Source organism: Calonectris borealis, chromosome 19 (genome assembly GCF_964195595.1).
Source record: "Calonectris borealis chromosome 19, bCalBor7.hap1.2, whole genome shotgun sequence".
In the NCBI taxonomy this organism is placed as follows: Eukaryota; Metazoa; Chordata; class Aves; order Procellariiformes; family Procellariidae; genus Calonectris; species Calonectris borealis.
The window spans coordinates 1575060-1593274 of record NC_134330.1 but is presented as its reverse complement, the minus strand read 5'-3'; the positions used below and the strand labels follow the sequence as shown (position 1 = coordinate 1593274).

At 35.6% G+C, this 18215-nt stretch overlaps 1 protein-coding gene across 24 annotated transcripts in view; it reads right to left on the bottom strand.

Annotated features, from left to right (window-relative positions):
- Window positions 1-18215, bottom strand: part of NF1 (neurofibromin 1) — a 106173-nt gene that overhangs the window by 60911 nt on the left and 27047 nt on the right. For 11 of the 24 annotated variants that reach the window (XM_075168311.1, XM_075168309.1, XM_075168310.1 and 8 more), the window contains 17 exons: window positions 17152-17231; window positions 15655-15778; window positions 14001-14144; window positions 13032-13278; window positions 12630-12703; window positions 12434-12517; window positions 11372-11812; window positions 10783-10922; window positions 10093-10215; window positions 9588-9671; window positions 8795-8911; window positions 8057-8238; window positions 7740-7951; window positions 6943-7104; window positions 5787-5917; window positions 4794-4929; window positions 161-223 (listed from right to left, as the gene is read on the bottom strand). In XM_075168311.1, coding sequence (XP_075024412.1) covers window positions 161-223; window positions 4794-4929; window positions 5787-5917; window positions 6943-7104; window positions 7740-7951; window positions 8057-8238; window positions 8795-8911; window positions 9588-9671; window positions 10093-10215; window positions 10783-10922; window positions 11372-11812; window positions 12434-12517; window positions 12630-12703; window positions 13032-13278; window positions 14001-14144; window positions 15655-15778; window positions 17152-17231 — 2544 coding nt within the window. The other 13 variants (XM_075168298.1, XR_012676532.1, XR_012676533.1 and 10 more) reach the window with 13 other exon arrangements.

The following is an 18215-nucleotide window of genomic DNA, read 5'->3' as shown; positions in this document are numbered from 1 at the left end:
TTCCAGTGTTAATTGAAATGAAAGCTATTTTGTGCCAGAATTAGTAGAATGATTTTACAGTGAGGTCAAATAGACTGAAGTGAAGATGTTTTGAACAAACAGCAAAAGATTTCTGTTGTGCTTTGAAAGAAATGGCTAATAAAAAGGTCTCCAAACTTACTGATTTTTTGTTTTCCTTTTTTTCTTTTACGGTAGCTTTATTCAGTAGAGAGTGGCAAGTTGCCTACAGAACAGAGATGAGCACAAACAAGTCACAGCACCAACTACATACAGCAACAAAAAACCAATGTTGACTTGTACATAAATTACACAGTAAAATGTAACAAACATAACCAACAGAAAATGAAATATATAAACTAAAGACTGATGATGGAGTTTTTATTCCACAATTTTATTACATCTTATTTACAAAGCACTAAATACAAAACAAGCAAATGTTGCGTTTCAATCATTTCTACTATTTCTGGCTAGATCAAAAGTCAAACCACATTAATGTGCTCATGATATACAATATTGGGCATTAAATGGTATATTCCGCTTTTAAATGTATTTCACCATCCCCAAATAATTTTAATAGTAAAAACAGTAAAGTGTTATACCTTTGAAATACATATTACTTTTTAAATAAATTTAGAGTTTTAAATCTTCCAAATGTTTCTCTGTGTGTCCTTCAATTTAGTTAGGTCTGTGAATCATCATGGTTATTACTACTTTAATAGCTAAACACTGCCATAAAACACTCTGTGGAAAGAGGAAGAAAAAAGCCAGCGGGTCTACATTAATTTATTATAGATTTCCAAATCAAGATATCTGACTTGATCGTGCTTATTTCTGCATTCCATTTAAATGCAAAGGGACCCACCAAGAAGCATCACATTCTCTCATATTTCCCATCAGGATTTGAGCAAAGCTATAGTATATCAGCCTTGTGCACTGCTCCCCTGTACAGAGGTAAATTTTGGTCTTGGAGCTCAATCCCACATCCTTCATATTAGCTGTAACAGTAAATTAGCATCACTGAGAAGCCCTACAGCAAGCAATACCTGGAGCTGTATCAGTAGAAAGCTAGCAGTATTTAGCAGTTTGAGAGCATGCATGCACCAACAGTTCAAATAATCTTTAGAGTATTAAAAAAGTACAAAAAAGCAGCCAGTAAAAGCTATTCTGCTAACCAAGCTAAATTTAAATAGTTCAAATTTGTGCAGGACCTATTAATATTTAACCAATGGTGCCTCTGACAAATTTCTGACTTTGTGTAATTTCTACAGAGTTAGCTTCTGAACCAGTCACATACATACTCTACTCATCAGGCTATTGCATTTAAAGCAAGTAAAATTTCCATCTCTCTTTATTAAGAAATATCATGTATGTTTGTGTGTTTTTTATAAAATAGCCAGCACAAATTCTTTGTATGAGTTACTTTGATCACGCGTGTTCATGACCACATAACACTCCTGAACATACGTTACCTGAAAATGAGCAAGGGTGAATCTGTCACAGTAACTAGTTATATGATGTTTCCAGATGAAAACACTTATTAGGGCTCTGTTCTGGTAACAGAAACACCAGCCAGTGTAGACCCCAATATACAACTAAATACACCATTTCCATGATGTTGCTACATTGATTAAAATTAGCTACAAATCATTTTCAGAACACACCTGATGAGTATTTTTTGCACACACATTTACTTTAAAACTCTAAGCATAAAAAGACACTGCAAAATTCAGTCTCATTTACTCTTACACTATTGCTTGGGATAGAACACATTCACCTTATAAAAATCACCTATTTGGTTCTTATGATAAAAACGGATTAATACCGCAAAAAATTCAGATTTTAATTGTACTTTCTTTCAGATAAAGGCCAGACTCTTCAAAACTCTCTGGAATTTGAAAGTACAGAGTGAATTATTACACTATTTGTGATGGACAAACATTTGTACACAAATATAGGTGTTACTAGAAACAGTTAAAGTAGTAAACATTGAAGCTGAGTATCAGTTAATACCACTTGTATATTTGCCAGTAAATCATCTCTTTCAGGAACAAATTACCTTTGTTACAAAAATAAAGTAAAGCAAGAATAAAGCCAATAGACTTGATACGCTTCCACAGAAGAATCTCTGGCAATGCCCACTGGTGAGCACGTTTTAGTAATTCCATTTCATGTATGGTTAAAATGAAAATGGTTTGCATAGAAACAATTTCTAGCAACATATCACTGAAATGGAAATAAATCTGATACATCATAGTAACAGCATTAAAAGCAATTCTAGAAAAAGATGTGGGACAATGTAACGTCAAGTAACAGAAGCAACAATCAAGGTTGCGTGTGACATTTTCCATAACACTCAAATATCTTCCCAGTCAATGTCTGTGAGACTGTGACCATTTGAACTTGAAAACCAGCTTGCCCCCCTCATTTCCCAATTTAAAAAAACAAACAAAAAACCCCCCAAACCACCCCCCACCAACCTGAATACAACCACTGTCGGAAAGAGAAACTGATGACTTTAGGAGCCATTTATATAAGTTGTTACAGCAGAAACAAAGGCACATCGTTTACATGCCTAATTCATTCCAACAGCTCACAGTAACAGCCCAAGATCCACAACAGTTACAACATACAATTCACTGTTTCTTACTTCCAAGTTCTGAGAATCGCAGCAGTTGCATTTATTAATACAGCATTCACTGTAAAAATATGACTAGACTATACTGCATCAAATTTTTTATTACTCACAATTAGTTCACACAGCTCAGAAAAATCTATTTTCCTTGCTTTACTCTAGACCTGAGATACAGTCTCCATGCTTGAAAGGCCAAAAATAGCTCTTCCAGACTACTGGAACTGAGACCACAGCTCAAATACTCTGCCATGCACAGCTTTTCTGTGACAGTCCTGCAACAGGACTGGAAATTGTATTTCCTATGAGCCTTGCGGCAGCAGGAGTATCCCCCACTGGAATTTTTAGCAGCGGCTAAATCCATCAGAAACACACAAAGACAAGAGAGAGACCTGTAAGCAGACTGGGCTCAGCAACCTGCTGCTGAGCTGCTATAGAGAGCAGCAGAAATGGGACAGAGCAGAGGAGTCGGGGATGGAGGCCGGGGAATGCAGCTATGGGACGCGGCCAGGAGGGTACCGCTACAGAAGAGCTTACTCTACAGAGGACAGTGCACCACTCAGGAAGGTTTCTTCTCTTTAAGCATCATTTATAAATGATACCACAAACAAGCAAGAAGAGGGTGGTCCCAGCTTGGTAACTTTCCAGGGTTTGTGTGACAGCACTAAAGTTTCAGCCACAGATAGAAGTCAGTCTCTGTAATTTGCCTCATTAAAAGAACGCTATAAATACATTTATCTGTCTCTTCCAGGTTCTCTTCCTCCTATTTGCCTGCTGAATTTCTCAATATTCTGTGTCTCAATAGTCTGTGTTTGCAAAATGTTTGGTCAGCCGCTTAATCGAAGTACAGCAGCCCTTTGCATACAATAACATACTCCGGGCCTCTGACATGAGAGGAGTACCTCCACCAGAATGTGTTGCCCGTAGCAGATGGAGGATATTTTACTTCGTAGACCAAAACGTATTCCTGTTGCCATTCTACCTCTCAAATACAAGAACCTATCATCCTTAGAAATACAGAGCATTTGCAGCATCCCCGGCTAATGCTATTTACCAAATCATATGCCAGTGGACCTCCTTTCCAGTACAAGTTAATGGCTTCCCTCAAAGTTGTCCACAGCAACCTAGAGACTTCTGCTTTCAGAACATGATTACGAGACGTGACACTGAGTATGATCAGAATAAAGCCTGAATGACGCAGTGTCTTGACCTCACCCGCAAATTATCTTCTTTAGGGAAGCACATATAACCACAAACAATTCCCTACCAAATACAGCCAGCAGCATTTTATATGTCTATTTCCTTCCATTATACTCAGCTTCAATCCACAGTCTCTAAAAGTTAGGACTTGCAGCTACTGCGGTCTCACTGAAGACCATACTTTTCTTCTGAGCATCTTACACCCTTTTTAACCTGCTTTTCCGTCAAAGGCAGAAAGTATAAGATTGTGCCCACCTGTAATGGACGACTAAATAATATTCCTGGAGCAATGACCTGAATAATACATTTCATGGACAATTTTTGGAAAAATTTACTTCAGAGAAAAATGCTCTTGAAAAAATTGCCTCTATTTTTATGCAGAGAACAACTACCTAGAGTCAGTAACTGCACAAGAAGCTATTATATTCACAAAGTTAAGGTTTATCAAAGGCATGATCCATAAAACTTTTAGATAATTAATTAACTTTATTCCTCATTTAATTGATCCTGTATAAAAAGTAAACAAATACACTGCTTCTATATTCAAAACACAGTTTTGCATTCTCTCAACCCAGCAGTGATTTTTTTTTTCTTTTCCCCTTTTGCTGCCTTCGCTATAGATGGCCCATATGATAAACTGATAAAGGCAAGTGTACCCTCCCCAGTTAATCTTTAGTCTCCCATAGAGATGCTAAAGCAGAGATTATTGCTGCCTTATTAGGTCTGAGTTCTTAGCTGTGATTCAACTCCTTAAAAAAATAATGTTTAGTCACCTCCTGATTGCCAACCCAAGTCTTAAAACACGATTCAGTTCCTACATTTAGACTCCTGTTATTTAACAAACATTTGAAAACACTCTTTAAGAAATGCCCACTGTGCACCCACTACTGGACCAAGCTCCAAACTGCTGGAATTATAAAAACAAAACCCAGAGTTTAGGGGCAGGCAACCATTGCAGGCATACCTGGTATAAACAATGGCACACACTGCGAAGTTGTGGTGGGAACTCTGAAGAAGAATTAATGATTGCATGAAAAAATTTTTCTGTCATTTGCAAGAGACTCCGCTGGTTCTCTTCAAGGCTTTCTGTAGGCTCCAGCCTGAAACAGACCCACAAATGTATGACCAGCAATCAAATAAATGATACTAGCTGTACTTATATGTTTGGTAGTAACCTTATTTCCCAGGGTAAATAGAAATCTTACAGAAATATTTATGATCTTTTACACAAAAGTTTCCATCAATATTTTAAACCATGTAAGTTACAAATATAAGGTCATTTAAAACTCAGTAATAAACAGACAGCTGTAAGTGGGATTCTCTCACACCATTCCATATAAAAACATGCATACATAATGCCAACTGACAATTGCATTATCAGTTTGATGGTTTCTCTGAAAGGAATTTTTGAGGTAGACACAGATATTTGAGAGTTAAACTATCAAAAAGAAGGCCTATCTTTTGGTAAGCTACTTAAAAGATCAATACTTGAAGTTTTTCTAAGAATTGAGATAATTCAAAGCAATAGAACAACAGCTACTAAATCCAAGTCTTGAAGTGATATAAGAGAAATTAAAGCAAAAAAATTACACACAATATGCACACATTCCATCTTGTTTCTGTAATTAATTCAATGACCTAAAGCAGATGCTTTCTGGTACTCTTGGAAATCCCCACATCAGTGGCCTACACAAAAGTATGAAGTAGCACGTAGGAGAAGAGGTCCTGCAAGAGCTCTCTATCTTTCTTACTCTCTCAGGGCTTAGAGGACATGCAAACTCATCTCGCTGGACAGCTCTGTACCATTCTCCCTGGGTATACGGATTGCAGATACAATTAATGTATCTGGTAAAGCGAGGAGTGGAAAATTATGAAAGTATGAGAAAAATATTTGCAACACGGAAAAAGGAATCCTATTATATTTACAATGACTGGGAATCATGTTTACAGTAAATACATTTGCTCCCCTCCTTGAATCTCAAACCTTGTTGGATCCACCTCAAAGCTAACATGCTGCCATTCAGAGGATGTGATCACAGTCCTTAATAAAGGTTCCAAAAGCTTCTGCAAATACGTAGCACCATATACCTGGGTAGAAAGAAAATCATAATAGGTGGCCAGATTAACATGGCAATTCACAGGAACACTCCAAAATTCTCTAAGTGTTAAAAGAGCCTGAAAACATTTGATTTGTTTTGGCATAAGCCAGATTTCTGTAAACCTGGTGTTTCTATATCATAGTCTCACTTCTGAAACATATCTGTGATTAATTTCTACAAGTATTTTAACTAATTTCCAATTTAGAGAAAACTACAGGTCACTTTAATAACCACAACAATTAGATGGGATTCTTTCTTAGAGCACAGTGACTCAAGACCCCACCTCTGTTTGTATAGCACTACACAACTTTTTAAACTGAAATGGAAGTATAAACAAGACCTCACAGTTTGTCTCCCCATCTTTAAATTGCCCGTTACAAAAAGACCATCAGGAACAGTCTTCAAGCTGGTACTAGCCCCAGAAACACTCATATAACTAAACTAGTCGGAAGTTTAAAGAACCCTACTATGACTGAAGGTTATTTAGGAAAAGACTTCAAGATAACTAAAACTTTTACAAATATTTAGTTGTTTGTATCGAATGTTTTCTAAGTAACTAGTAATTTCCGTTGAAATCTACAAATCTCGCAAACGTTTTTGTTACCATGACCAGTTTTTGTCTTTACAATGCAGAATACACAGACCAGGCAAGATGAAACATTTATTGCCATGGCAACTTTCAAGAGGACTGACTGTAAGCTTAAGCCTAACTGGTTGAGTCATGAAGTCTTGGCAAAAGGTTACTTCCAGGAGGATTTGTATTTTTCAGTTGGGCCTGCGCATAAGAGATCTACAAGAATTAGTTCATCCTATGTTAAAACATTAAAAGCAAAACTCCCTAAACAGATGTGAGAGCTGAGACTAACTTAAACCGAGACCGAAAGGCAACTCTATACTATTTGCATCTAATCCAGTTACTCAAGTGCTGAATACCATAGACTAGGAGTTTTGTATTTGTACGTTACTAAACTTTTCCTGTTTGAAGTCATCTGTAGCAAAGATTAGATAATATACCTTAAAACAGAAAGTCATTATTTTACTGGCTAAGCTGTTTCCTCGGAAGAGTGTCTGCATGGAATCTGCTAGTTCAACTTCCTTTGAAAACATATTCCAGAGCAGCTGGTAGAGCAAGTGCCGGGAATCAAAGAGTGTGACCAGGACACGAGCTAGCTCATCCTTAAAAGAAGCAATGAAATGTTAATCTGACTAGCAGTGAATCAAAGCAAGTACAAAAAAAAAAAGAATTATGAAAAAACCCACCAAGTTTGTACTAATGCTTTAAATTTGCTATGGAGTCTTGCATGTAAATATTAAATTCAGCATACACAATCTCTCTTTACATCTTTCCTATGCTATTGCTTGTCTAAAAATCTGCCTCATGACATCCACTCAGACAAATTCATAATGGTTCGTCCAGACAGATAAGCAGTTATTTTGCTGTATAACAAAGCCCAATTCACCTTGCTAAAATCTAGAGGAGCAAATACAGTTCTGTTTGTCTGCATTACAGCACACACAATATGTAATAAATAACCAGCCCAAACAGATACATTTATTACAATAACTGTATATAAAATTATTCCTAGATACTAACTAAAAATTTACCATAAAAATGCAGTTTATAATCAAGATCTCTGACAATTAGATTCAGTACACTTTTCAGGAATATATTAGGAAGGGCTAGCTATCATGAACGGTAGGTCTAATCTCTTTAGCAGACTGTTGTTACGCCCTTAAGGTTTGCAATAATTTTTATTTCAAGTCTTACTATTTTCAAAAATGTAGGAAATAAAATGCATGAATCAACTTACCCACTGAGAACAAGGCACCACATTGGCTAAAGCCATAGCAATAGGAAGCTCCCCCTGATCACCCATCATTGTAACCAACTCCACCAATCTCTCAAACCGATCTGCTAGCACTGTTTCTGCTAACGTATCAAATTCTGTTCCCTGCTGCAGAATTTTGGTGAGGACTTCCATAAACGTAGCTCTTGTTTGGAGGTCTTTATGATAGCCCAAGCCTGATTAAAAAAACCCAGAACTACTAAGGAAGATGTAAAAATAAATTAAATACCAATGTCTTCATTATGTATTCATTTATGCACAGTTATCTCTAACTACTTTACCTATTGAATGCATAAGACCACTGTCCACATTTGCATTGAGTAAATTTGACATAGCAAGAACAGTGCAGTGCCGTAGCGAAGCTAGTCTTCGAGACATTCCACGTTTCCTGCCACCTGTTTGCGCACTTTCATCTTCAACTTCACTACAGTCGTTTAGAAGGTTCATAAACAGTGTGAAATATCTAAAGAAAAAGAAAAAGTCTTGTATAAGTAAAACAGATTCTGCAAAGGCAACCATCTGAAAAGACTTGCATACAGTAGCAAATACACAACAAGCCTCCCAAAAAATCTCGTAACTGCCCCAAGTAATTTTTCTTGTAGCATAGTCCAAGCTTTCAAATGTGTTGTAACCAGAAAGCACTGTCCTAAAATCTGTATAGAAATTTTCTCAAACCAAGTGAATTTCACAGGCGTGCCTTTACAAATAGATGTCTTGAAAGAGATTTTAAGTTTCATGGATAAAAATATAATATCAAAGCAAGCTAATCACTCCCATAAATCAAGCATACATCTGCATTAAGCAGAAACAAAGCCAAATTTTATAATTATTTTCTAAATGAAAATGTTTCCATAAACCTAGGAGGTAGAGATTTGTGAAATAGGATCTATAAGAGGTAATTTCTGTTTGGATAATATAATTATTTCTGCTAGAAGAAAAACCATAGTTTGTAATAGAAGTCATATGGTGCATCTACTTAGACTCATTGTATAGAAAAATAGTTAAAAGTCACTACTTACTTAAGAAATAACTGAGATTTCGCTTCCATCAACTCAACACCATCTCCTTCTTCAGGCTGTAGTGGAAGCCCAGCAAGAAGAGAGACCACTGCTTCCATACTTGCTTGGTCCAAATCTCTGAAAAATAAAGTTTTAAGAAGCTGTGAATCAGTTCAGCAGAATTAGTCTCTCCTTCCCCTTGATAATTTTCCCATCCAGTACCACATCCCTTTTTCTTATATATCTAATTGCAGGTGAAAAGAATCTTTAAAAAAAAAAAAGTCATTCTACTGAAGTTTTTCCATCAGGAAAAAACCTGTTACATTCTGTGGTACATGTTCAAGCAATATATCTGCTAAGGACAACAACTGCAAACCAAATTTGTCATTAAAAACCAGTTGAGTATAAATTCAACACTAAAATGTTTGATGACTTTATTCTTCAGAATGAATCACATGAAGATATAGCTCTAGCAAATAAAATGTTCAATCCTAATGCTAAATCCGAAAAGGTATTAAAAGGAATTAAATAAATTCAATAGATTTAAAAAAACCATAAAAACCAAAAACAAAACAAAACAAAAAAACCCCACAAAAACCAAACAAAAACCACCTCAAGAGCCATGTTAGTTAATACTATGCATTAAATATAATTCTGTTGTTGCTCACCAAAACTTAAGTTTCAATTTTTGTCTTTTCCTTAAAATTACTACCACTAAAGGAAGTCCACACAAGCCAGCTCATCTGTGGATATCAAATGCCACCTAGAATACCGTTAGCAACTTTAGCAACAGTTTAACAATAGTCTTTCTTACCTTGTCAAGCATTTCACATCCTCATCTGTTGCTTGATTAGATGTTCCCATAACCCAGTCTGTCAAATATTCCACCATTTTGTTCCTGTTACATATAGATATACTGCTTTAGCTTTGGTTTTTTGTTTGGTTGGTTTTTTTAACAATCCTTCCCTCAAACACACTTACTACTGTTGGCATCATTCTTAATTATTACAAATTCAGCGTAAGAACTATTTGAACCACCACACGCTGAAGATGAACTGAACTAATTTTATTATACCAAGTAATACTCCAGTCTGTATCAAACACAGAATTTTTACATGTATTTAGTATCTCCACAATCAAAATAAAATTTTGATGCAGCACGAGGCTCTAAATTATTCTGAAGACAAAGACAGGAGTACTATCCCTATACCAGGAATACTGGTGTGAGACAGTTTTTGGTTTATTTTAAACATGTAACCAAATAAAATTACATTTGTCCACATTACACTATCCTAGAAGTTATATAATGCAATGCTTACCTAAATTTCATTTCCTGGCAAAATGAAAGGTCATCTCTCCTCTCCATCATTACTTCTACTAACTGACATAGCTTAGTTTTTATTTGAATTGCATGCACCAAATTTCCAAGCACACGCACATACCTGAAGAAAAAGCAAAAAGATTGATTAAAAACTTCATACTACAAGGCCCACACATCTGACAAATCTTTTCAACTCCATGCTGGAACCTACACACTGGCTGACCCAGCAGACATGCATAATGGGTCAGCAAGTGTTTGGACCACCTTTTTTTATTTTCCAAGTAAGCAAGCCAGCCCCTATATCAGCTGAAGACCAGCACCAAATTTTTCCTGACCAAACAATTTTTCTATTTCTAGTATAAAATGGAACAGAAATCTGCCCTTCAGCTGGTTTTTAACCACTAACACCATTGTACAGAAAAGAAACTAGGAATGCTTACAAGAACGGGGCCATGCTATGGAATGGTTAGTTCTTTTAAAAAAAAAAAGTCATCCTCCATCAGCATACTTTATGCTACAGTATAAATGATCTCCACGATTACTGAAGTTGTCAGAACCATAAGGAGGAGGATCAGAAAATCAACTGCTGCTTCTCCGTGGATGTAAGCAGAAAAGATATAAGCTAGAATGGTCTACCTCACTTCTTCAACATATCATTTTTTATAGGAAGGTCAACAGGATTTCTTACCTAACCAGATTCAGCATCATTGTCTCAATACTAGCTTGCCCAAGGTGTTCTGAACTCCCTTCTGTATGATTGTCAAGCAAATTCTTCATTATAGCAATGGTTTGCTCTACAAATTGTGTGTTGGTCTCTGTTAACAAAACCTACAGGAAGAAAAGTGGTGGTCTTAATTCTTTATACACAAAAACAAAAAAAGGGTATTTATCAAATATAGTGCAGCATTTCAAAAATCTAATGGAAAAGCGTTTCTCTAGTGTCACCTAGCCAAAAGAATTCCAATATATGTCAAGATTGAATATATGTCAATACTACCAGCCATAACGATTCTGAGAACATTCTCACAGATTCTGTACTCAGAGTTCACTAAGAATTCAAGAATGTTTTCATTCACTTCATGTTAAATATAGCCTGGAATCACAAATACAAGAATTATTAATGCATGTTGTAAAATACAATCACAATGCTTGCAGGTTTTTTGTACAAAACACAGGTTTTGTATCAATTCAGGTATCAATTTCAATTACCTATGTGAAAGACAAGACTGACGCTTTTTATTAAGACACAAATGTGAAGGAATATATCAACACTTTACCTGTCCTTGAGAATCAAAAAACTTGCTGATGGTATTCTTCAATTTGTTAAACAGCATTGGATAAAGTGCTGGACTCAACTCCAAACCCACCAGATCTTTAATATTAGTCCGTATCTGAAGTCCCACTTTCTCATGGTTACAGACCATCAGAGTCAATAATCGATCGATGAATTTGCTAACAGGAGTCTCTGCATTTCCCTCAGTGGACACCATAGATATCATGGAGCCCTTACGCTCATTGACAGGGCCCATAGGTGGACTGTAGGTTGCTAATCCTGCACTGCTACGATGCTGTAGGCACACTCCTCCGAGGGCACATAAGAACCCCGTCATATTGATCCACTCCTGAAGAGAATCTGTGTCAGACAAGTCTATGGAGCCTCCCCCACTAACATGCGACATTCGTCTCTTAACAATTGTCTTATGAAGACTTTCAGTAACCTGAAAAAGAATGGCTGAAGATGAAATCTCTTGAATTAAACATAACTGATGGAGAGAGATCAGAATTTTAAAGTATTCCTTAACACATCCTGCCATTTACAATTCCAGTCTCAAGAATTTTTTTAAGATTCACCTTTTATAGTTCATTGTGATAGTATGAACAGAGATTTACACAGAGGCACTGTTTTTAGAGAAGTTGAAAAAGCGAGGCTAAAAAAGACTGAAGGGGGTTGACTAGTCAATTCCCTGCTCTGCACTAGGATAAAGCATATTTAAATCAAGATAGCCAGCAGCTTGTTTAAAAACTTCCAGTGAAAGGGATTTCATAATTTCTCTAGCAGTATTCCAGAGTTTTCACTATTCTTTTTTTCAATTTCTTTTTAATTTTTAAGCTCAGCCTCCGCCTCCCTTTTAATTTTAATTTAAGTCAAATTACTTTTTGGTCTCCTAGTAAGCATAGCGGACAACTGATTACCATTATTTTTCTGGAATACTTTCATGGAGCTTAAGTCTGCCTACAAAACCCATTTTCTACATTAAAATTCAATTCCTTAAATTAAATAAGCTTAAACAGTTATTTTGAATTTCTAAGGGTTGAACCTATGGAAAATTCATAGTCACCTGCCCATCTTCCATTTTGGTCTTTGGATAGTTAAGGATTAGTTTTGTAGCTTGTTCCCATTTTGCATGTGTGTCCTCCCAGGCCTAAAACAAGATATATCAAGATTTAACTTCAAAACTATTTGTAGCAACAGTATTTTCTGTTTTCAAAAAAATATGCATGCAAAGAGTACATGAATTTCAGAAGAAAGTTCACCTCTGTGTTGCCTGCGGTTGGATGTTCAATGCGTCTTAACAACGCCATCACTCTTTTCTGAAGAGCTGCTCTCCCTACAAAGAAGAACAGAACATTTAACCAAGTTTTTTGAAAACCCACCTACATCAAATGTGAGATCTTTGAAAGTAATTATTAAATTAACAGAGGAACACATCCCCTTAAAGTGTTTAGAAAAGGATTCTTCTTGTTACACTTCAAAATTCTCATGAACTCAGTCACCCAAATTCTCTACTCTTTCTAGCAATTCCAATGATTAAGATATTTCAATGACAGTAGGAGCAGCAATCAAATCAAGAATCCCAACCTGTTTAAAGAACTCAAACACAAATAATAGTCTTATTATAGAGGTAAAAAGGTATTTTACAGATCCATGATTCTTACCTGTTGACATCATATTGCTAACAGATGCAAACTCCATGAAAGTATTGTAGTTTGGCAAAAAATTATGCACTGAGACTTCATCTACTCCACACCTGATATCTGCTTCCTCACAGAGGTGACGGAAACAGGACATTGCAACAAGGACTGCCTCAATATCCGGGCTCCACAAAAACATGTATAAGGCAACTTCCAATTTTGTTTGGGCTTGGCGACAAATCGGTGTTCCGCTGCATCCTGCTGTACTTTCCTTGAGAAATAGAGAATTCCGAATTTGGTAATATTGCTTATGAATATGGCAATTTTATTCAGCCTTATGCAAATTGTTCTTTAAAACTGCTTTTATTCCAGTAGGAATAAGCAATCCTAAACAAGTTCAGAGCTCTTATATGCTTTTGCATGAACACAGTGGTTAAGAACCTGATCCTTTTATAAGGATAACCATGTACTTAGGAAAATCTTATTGATACTGGAAAAGTACATTAAAAAACAAAATGAAAGTTTTGGCTTATAAAAGATGTTCTAAATATCCTCTTCATTTTTTTCCGGCAGCTAGAACTAGCAGTAAAACTAGGCTTGAGAAACTCGTCTGTCAAAGGGTATACCTCACTAAAATGCTTGATTTTATGATCCTCTACGGTACATTCAAACTTCATGTGATACTTTAAAAAGTGAGATTTCAGATTTATTAACAATGGACGAATGTGTAGGGATGCTATGTGCAATCCTAAGAAAAAAAAAATATTCACCAACATTTTAACTTGAAAAAAGCATGACTTTTTAAAGTCTGAAACATCATTATTAACCAGCATATCAGATACATACATTATGTAGGATACAGATGTCTTTTCCTCCACAGAATTAATTAATTTTTTTTTTTTTTAATTACTCTCAAAGTAATTTAATTTCTACTGGTACATAGGTTTTTCTCCCCAACTGTTAAACAGAATTATATCATCATATATCACTTACCATGGAAGAATTCCCTTTCCCTTTCCTGAGGGTAGCTCCTGGAGCACAGCGTATCATCTCTTCATGGTCAAGAGAAATTTGACTAGTTCCACCTCCAGAGACATCATAAAGGAAGAGAAAGTGGCAGGAACTCCTATCTGATTGCTATAAAAAGAGGAAAGAAACATGATAAATCAACTTATTTTTTAAAAAGGGTAAAAAGGATAGATTTCAGGAAAGTAAAAAGCTCTTCAACATTTACACAGTACTTTTCACACTGGTGCTCTCAGGGCTTTATAAAGCTACCCATATTAATGGTATCTTAGAATGATATTTCCCCTTAAGAAATTATCTGGAGAGTCATCTTCAAAAAACATCACCTTGAGGTAAGCACAAAATGATGCCTTCTCCTCCCTTTCTTGGAGCCTCCTGAAAGCCCTATAGGCTTCTTGGTTTTACTCTACAGAATACATACTAACATAATTATAATTTAGATGTAATTAAGTCTAAAGAAGCCAAGCTCAGTAGTACTGTACATTTTATTCTACACATTTTATATTAGATCAGAAAAGCAGGAACTCAGATTATGAAGCAGAGGATTAATAACAACTATTATCTTTTTCTGATCCTGATATTAATGAACATCCTATAAGCACTGAAAGGAAAGAGGTTTTTAAAAACAACTAATTACTTCTTAACTGGAAGGAAAACGATAACATTAAGCATACTCCCTATTTGAAGGACAGTTGATTTCCACTTAGCGGCCAAATGTAAAAGTCTTCCTGAAATCATAGAAAGGCAGAATGCTTAAAGTCTTCAGCTGCAATATGTGAGATTATATTTCACAAATGTATGTTAAACTGGAGATACCAAAGGAAAAAGCCTATTATTCAGCATCAACACAGACAAAAGTAGTGTCCACCAGTAACAGAGCTACCAAAGTTGACAAGAGAAGAAAAGCAAAGAAAAAAGTCATTTAAAGGTAAAAATCCTCTTTTAAAGGTAAAAGTCCTGAAAGAGGACTTTTTAAGCATGCTATATACTACACATAAGATAGTATCCTTCTCATGCTAGCACAGCTACTTTCAGGTCAGATAGAAAACAGAAACCCTTTATGTTTTCTAGTAGATCTTTAATTCAAAAAGTAATATAGCAAGTCTGGTTTTAATTCTAGCAAGTACAGGAATATAATGTGTGTTTGGCTTAGAAAAAGTCTTGTGAGATTATTGGAAACAAGCAAGCCAGAATTCTAGGACTCACATGAACATGAGATCCAAAAAGTAATTTTTATTTCGTCCATGAAGAAGTGTATTTCATCATAACTAACTTTCCCTCTTCCTCACCTTGTAGACTATTTCCCTTTGTATTAGGCAAAGAGGTATCAGGCACCAGGTTTCTGCGAAACATACATTTTCCAGGCAAATAAGACAACCTGTGTAGCTAAAGCGAGGAAAAAAAAGAAAAAGTCCTAAACCTAGCTTCGATTAACAATTCTAATCAAGGGTGCCTCACAAAGCACCATCTCTCAGCAGAGAGGAAATCAGAAAACAGAAAGTATAGGTGTAGCTATTAAATCTCTTCCAATCACAAAAATAACCTGGTAAATAAGGGAGTGACAAAACAGAGAGCAATTCATTTTAATGATCCTAACAGATAGATGTTAACATTTACTTACTTTGTTTTTTAGAAGAAATTTATTCCTACAGATGAGAATCTCTCGCAGCCACTTGAGGATTTCCGTACTGCTGAGCATCTGATGACTAGTTAGTTTCTTGCAGATATAAAAAAGCATTTGTGAACTGCAGCAAAATGAAATTCAGCATTAGCTTTATAATCTAGTAACAAAATTTTTGAAGATATGACTACATTTTACATCGAAATAGGCAATTAGCATGAATGTCCTATTACATATACTAGCATCATCTTTTAAAATGTATAATAGATATAATATAGGTGTGTACTTTAAATGACAAGCTGACCCCTCTGACCCTTCCCACCGCCCAGCTGGCCTTTTTAGTTCCCTAGAGGAAGTTAAGCAATTTGGGTACTTGTTAGAAGTCCAGACTCCAGGGCTGTCGATTCAGAAGTCCTCCATTTATCCACAGAACAGATACAGCACAGACAGTGGCAGTACAAGTTTACCTACACTGCTCTGACAACGTGTCTCAACTCTGTTCTGGAAGGAACACATCTAGGGATGTTCCTTCTTCATATCCATTCAGGCCTCACACTCTCTGTTAAAACTGCCAAAGGGTCCAAATTAGTGTCAATTTTAATGGGTTTTTCCCCCAGCCCGAACAGACCACAAACTCATTTCTACTATTAGAAATTACAGTAATGAGTTTCAGTTACTGCCCATCTAGCTAGGGCTCAGCCCCAAACCTACCCCATACAAGCCCCTTGAGCCATATTTAGCAGTCACGCAGGCCAATTTGTTGACGCTCGTAAGAGTGTTCCTCCTAGACTGTCGTTCCCTTTCTTCTAAAACAAACATCTGTACCAATTCAGATTAGATCACCAAATATTTCTTTTTAATATTGTTTAGCTCATGTAATTCTTAGAAATCTGAGTTTACAGATTCCTGTTTTTTGGTTTAGCATTTTGTGTAATTCTGACTTTTTTGGAACTTCATTTCCCTTAATAGTCTCCAAGAAATCAACCGCAACAGCTGCTGTGAAGTTATAAAAAGCAAGATGACTTTAATGAATAAAAATTCTTTAAATACACAGGAAAGACAAATGAGATCATACGTCAGGGCAAACTACTACCTTCTTTAGGTGAAGGCTTCAGAGTCAAGATTAACAAATCCACACTTCCAGAATTGCTTAGCATTACCCTCCCTCAGCCCCAAAAAGATAAAATAGAATTTAAACAAGTAGCAAACATTCGAATGAGGTGGAAAAGTCTCTAACTTTTCAAACTAATAATCATTTCTACACCTTAACATCAGGCTGAAGAGAGTCATTAAGAAAGCCAGCAAAACGTTCGTTATATTTTTGTTAAATTTGTGTAGTACAAGGAAGATAAAATGTTTTCATGAACACACATAATAATTTTGACTGCAGATTCATGTCGATGTTGCATAGGTTTCCCAAAACATTCACAGCTATTTCAAAAGAGAAGACAAATCAAAACAGCTATTTCTCTAATTTACAGAAGTTAACTTACATACCTAATTTCCCAGAATGTTTCTATAGGTGCATCAGGATTCCACAAGTCAATGCTGTCTAACTGGTGAAGAACTAGCAAGGCCTAAATTCAGAAGAAAGTAGTTTCACTCAAAGGCAGAAATTTACAAAGTACATCAGCATAGGCAGAGAAATAGGTGCAATCACATACTAATTACATTGCTTTTAAAACAACAAAAGATATAAAAAGCATTTTATAGAAAAGAACAAGAGTTCATTGTTAGTCCATGTCAAAAGTATTTCATTTTAGTCTTTATTACATATTTATAATCCAAACCTAGAGGTTTCACCTTGTATTTCCACACAAATCCATACTAGACACACAGACATAACGTTATTAAAAGATAGGTTTTGGCTTTAATATTTACTTAATGTCCAGCTGCAAAAAAATTAATGCAACCAATCCTACAGATATAAACTTCTAGTGGCAAAAAAAATTTTCTGTAGTTCAAGCTCTTTGCCAAGTCAGGACAGGCAAATATTTTGCTCTTTGTAACCATTCCCTGCACAAGTGAAAACTTAGATAAGAATTGGTTCTGACCGTATCTAAGAACATACTGGTGAATCATGGCCAAAAATCTAATCTCTGCTTTTGATTTAGTCAGATTAACTACAAAAATCTCAAAAATCAACTACTTATAAATTAGCTGAAGACAACTTTCAGAAGAAATACATATCTGATAAAAATTAAACTGGTCAAAGGCTATAAACAAGCAGAAAATTATTGATTAGAAGTTGTTTATCCTTAATTATACCAAATAACCACAGCAAACAAAATCTCTCCTCTTAAGTCACCTATTACCTGGGCTTGTCCGATATGCAGGCAAATAAATTTTCACTTTGGTGAAAATACAAGTTAAAGACAGAAATGAGGAAAGACTTAGCTATTTTTTCTCACAAATTACAAAAAAAAAGTTTGCGGCAAAGACATTGCTATTAAAAATGGCATTTAAAAAAATCCAACCCATATTGTTCTCCAATAATATTTAAGTAATTATTTCAAATTGCTTCCTATTTTAAACAAGTATTTCAGAACTTCTTTAGTAAC